The following is a 3,782-nucleotide window of genomic DNA, read 5'->3' as shown; positions in this document are numbered from 1 at the left end:
ACCTTTTATGTATTGACGGGCCGTTAAGAATTTCATAATAATAATAATAATCACTACCTCGTTACATTATGGTGCCGTGACAAACTGGAAAATTGATTTACGGAAACTTAAAGCGACACGGGCCGGGAATTACCAGCAGAATCGGACACAAGAAAGGCAAATGAGACTAACAATTTGCTGATGTGATATACAAGAAAAAGATATTTCTAGAGAAACTAAATGAAAACATCACGAATGCTATAACGTCAGAAAACAGAAAGAAAACATCGAGACAAACGAGTGTAATGTAGAATTAGACCCAGAAATACGCAGTTTCAACATATTCCATCACGTCTTAAATACTAGTTTTGTTAAACCAGTGTGGCATAGCCTTTGTTTACCTTTCCTGAAGACAACTGAATTCGAACTGATGTATGCTCACTTGTTTAGGTTATGGTCATAATATATATCTAAAATATGTTTAAACATGACACATAAAAAACATTTATACAGGGAGACCGACATGGTAATCAAACACCATTAATTGGGAGTAACACATGTTGACTCATATTTAGTTTAAAGTGATCTCATTGAGAAATATATTTCTTTGTACGATATGAAATTGGATGTGTTTGATGGCTTATTACTTTGCCCGTTGGTTCCGTTTTTGTATACCTTTGATCTTATTTGAGAACGACATCAGGCGCGTAGCTAGCCTATAAAGAATGTGGATTCAAAATAATCTAGGGGGGTCAGGGGGCATCCCCCCCCCCCCCCCCCCCCCCCCCCTGAAAATTTTGAAATAAATGGTGCAATTTGGTGCATTTTGGGGCCTCCGGAGAGCTTTCTTGACCAACGAAAATCCATTTATTTTAGCATAAAAATGGAGATAATAGCTTTACTTTCGTTTATTTCAACTAGTCTACATTTCACAGCATGTCTAACTGTAGGCGTGCAACAGGACTAGTCCAGACATCCGTTCTGTGAGCATCGTTGATCTCATGTAGTTTTTCAGGCGTCTCATGATACTAAACTGCCTCTCGGCGGTAGCGGTAGACACTGGCATCGTAATTAGTACAACTAGACAGGTGAAGATGTCTGGATACAGAGTCTTCTTCGTAGCCTTCAATGTGTAAGTAAGATTTGAGGGTTTTGTCCCCTCCATCTCCCATCTTACTTTCCATCGAGAAACCTCATTTCGGAAGGCTTCCCGATCCCCACTGAGGTCACTCTCATACTCCTGGAAGATGGAATCCTCGTGATCTCGGCTGAGCTCAGGAAGAAGGCTTGGGATGAGATATTGAGCCTTAAACCTCTCATTGCTGGATACAAGACGGTCTTCTAGTTCCACAACTAGATGATCAAGAAATGGATAGAACAATGCTCTTTTCCAGTATTCCGAAACAGAGTCGGCAGGCACGTTGCCAAGGTGCTGTTGACGTCGAGCTGTTCTAGGCTTTGAAGGCTCGACTCCTTGGTCTTCTGCCATGGCAACTGCTTTGTCGTAAAGCCCATCCCACACAGCATTATCGGCTCTCTCTCCACGAAATGTGGCTATAAGAACTCGACTCTCCTTGGCTGCTTCGATCAAGTCGATATTCTGCTTCTGTAGCAGCTTGTTTAGAGGCATAACACCCTGGAGGACGAATTCAACCACAACTAGAGAGATGATGAAGTCGAACCCAAGGATACTGCATCTGTAGCTCCGTGCTTTTGAGTCTCCCTCTCGTTCTAGCACCTCCAGTGCACTTACAATTGATGTGTATGCAGCTTTGAAAGTGTAAAGTGCGTCAGCCCGACTAGCCCATCGCGTCTCACACAGACTTTGAAGACGTGTTCTCTTCTGCATCTCTTCCTGTGCCACGGGATCGTTGCCAAGCTCCTCTTTGAAAGCTAAAAGACGTTTGGCAGAGTACTTGAAAACAAATCCGATTTGTTGTACTGTGTCCAACAAGTTTCTGACGAGTGCCTCTTTACAGGTATGCACAATTGACAAATTAAGGCTATGGGCTTTGCAGTGCACATACATTGCTTGGGGAACTACTTGCTGGACCCGAGCTTGCACACCTCGATGACAACCAGACATATTACTGGCCCCATCATACCCTTGTCCCCTCATCTTGGAGATGTCTAATCCTGCGTCCCGCTGCCCCTCAATAAACTTGTTAAAAAGAGCCTCTCCTGTTGTAGATTCTGCTTGCACAAAGCCCACAAAGTCTTCACGCACGTCCTGTTCAGTTTCAGAATAATATCTTACACACATAGCAATTTGTTCCATAGTGCTCGCGTCAGTAGCTTCATCTGCAAGAAATGAATAACAAATAGCATCGTTGCACTGCTGAACTATCTTGCCTTTTATGTTATTTCCCAACAAAGTGATTAATTCATTTTGGATCATAGGCGAAGTGTAAGTAACCTTAGATTTAGAGGACAGGTGTGTTTTCAGGATTTCATCCCTGTTGGCCTTGTCTTTCAACAGGACAGTAAAGTTACTATTGTTGTCATCATGACCTCTAAGTGGAATATTTTGTCGACCGCACAGAATGATGACCTCTATAACAGATCTAAGCACCTGTCTATTTTTAGCAACAGTTTCGACCCTGTTTCTCGACAGTTGTGCTGTAATGCTTGCTTGTTTCCCTTCGATGATTTTCATAAAACCACTAGCACTAGCGCAGCAGCTATGATGACTCGAACCAGGCTCGGTATGTCTCTTGATGTACTTTCCAAGGTTAGACCATTTTGATACTGGGGTATTGATGAATGTTTTCTCCTTTGGAGATGAAGCACCAAACAAAATACAGGGAACACAATACACTGAATTCTCGGAAACTGAATATCGAAGCCAGTCATACTTCTCTAGCCAATCTACCGAGAACTGACGCTTCGTTCCATACTCAATACTGAAATAATAAAATAAAGAAATAGTGTACGAACTTGAAATGGAACAATTTTGCAACCAAATACATAGGAATCCGGAAAGAATTTTTGGTGCATAAAATTGACTATAGAATCAATTTGATTTCGAATATTTAAAGCATGGATTGCAATGAATGTAATGTAAAAGTTTGAAATCATACTGTCCTTGAATCTTGAAAAGTTTAAACAAAATTAAAAGTTACAATTGTTGTCATTATTAACTATACATGTATAACTTAACATGTACTGACTATTGTTTGTAGCTTTTTATGTTAAAAGCATGTCAAAGTAAACATACATGTACTAGGCTCGGTTGCATCGGTGCCTTTTTCAGACAGCCTAGTTTTTGGACCTACCCTGAAGAAGCTGTCAATTCTCTTCTGTGCCATATTTCTTGCGTAATTAGAACCTGGAAGAATAAATTGTGGCTCCGTACATGTATGAGATCGGAATACTTTTACCTTTATGCGCTTCCGTAGATGAAAAAAATGACGAGCGTTGTGTTTACCAGAAATGTTTTTTTCATAAAAATTCCATGTATCAATATAACTAATCTACCAAGAAGGAACTATTTCAAAAATGCAGAGTAATACGACAAATGCACCAGAATTTTTCACATTTGCATCATGAATTCACTGATTCAGGTTGGTTATTTAAAAATGTTGTCAGTCTCGCTAGAATCGGTTCACAGACATGGTCAAACATGTCATTACTCAACAAACAGACCGAAACAAATAAACACTAGGCATACATAGTAACATTTTAGTTATAATTACCTCTTTTCTATCGCTGATTCTGCTGATGACTTCTTTAAGAACTCGATGTAAACATTTGTTTACATTTCGAAAATACGGCGCGTGCAAACTTCCGACTTTGAAGAGCTG

The 3,782-nt window shown here is 40.3% G+C and overlaps 1 protein-coding gene across 1 annotated transcript; it reads right to left on the bottom strand.

Moving 5' to 3' along the window:
* Positions 1 to 919: 919 nt before the first annotated feature.
* LOC132543323 (52 kDa repressor of the inhibitor of the protein kinase-like) lies at positions 920 to 3,287 on the bottom strand. The gene is made up of 3 exons (XM_060206811.1): positions 3,255 to 3,287; positions 3,060 to 3,070; positions 920 to 2,882 (listed from the first exon to the last, which is right to left on the bottom strand). Exons 1-3 carry the CDS (start codon positions 3,285 to 3,287, stop codon positions 920 to 922), a joined length of 2,007 nt encoding a protein of 668 aa, XP_060062794.1.
* Positions 3,288 to 3,782: the final 495 nt, after the last annotated feature.

This window comes from Ylistrum balloti, unplaced genomic scaffold (assembly GCF_031769215.1).
Source record: "Ylistrum balloti isolate Yb309-2 unplaced genomic scaffold, AGI_CSIRO_Ybal_v1 Utg369752, whole genome shotgun sequence".
NCBI classification, from domain to species: domain Eukaryota; kingdom Metazoa; phylum Mollusca; class Bivalvia; order Pectinida; family Pectinidae; genus Ylistrum; species Ylistrum balloti.
The sequence above is the reverse complement of the archived record's forward strand: the minus strand, read 5'-3'. Positions and strand labels throughout refer to the sequence as shown.

Bases quoted from the DNA above. Each gene is read 5' to 3' on its own strand.
- LOC132543323 (XM_060206811.1), bottom strand. From the start codon at position 3,287: ATGGCACAGAAGAGAATTGACAGCTTCTTCAGG.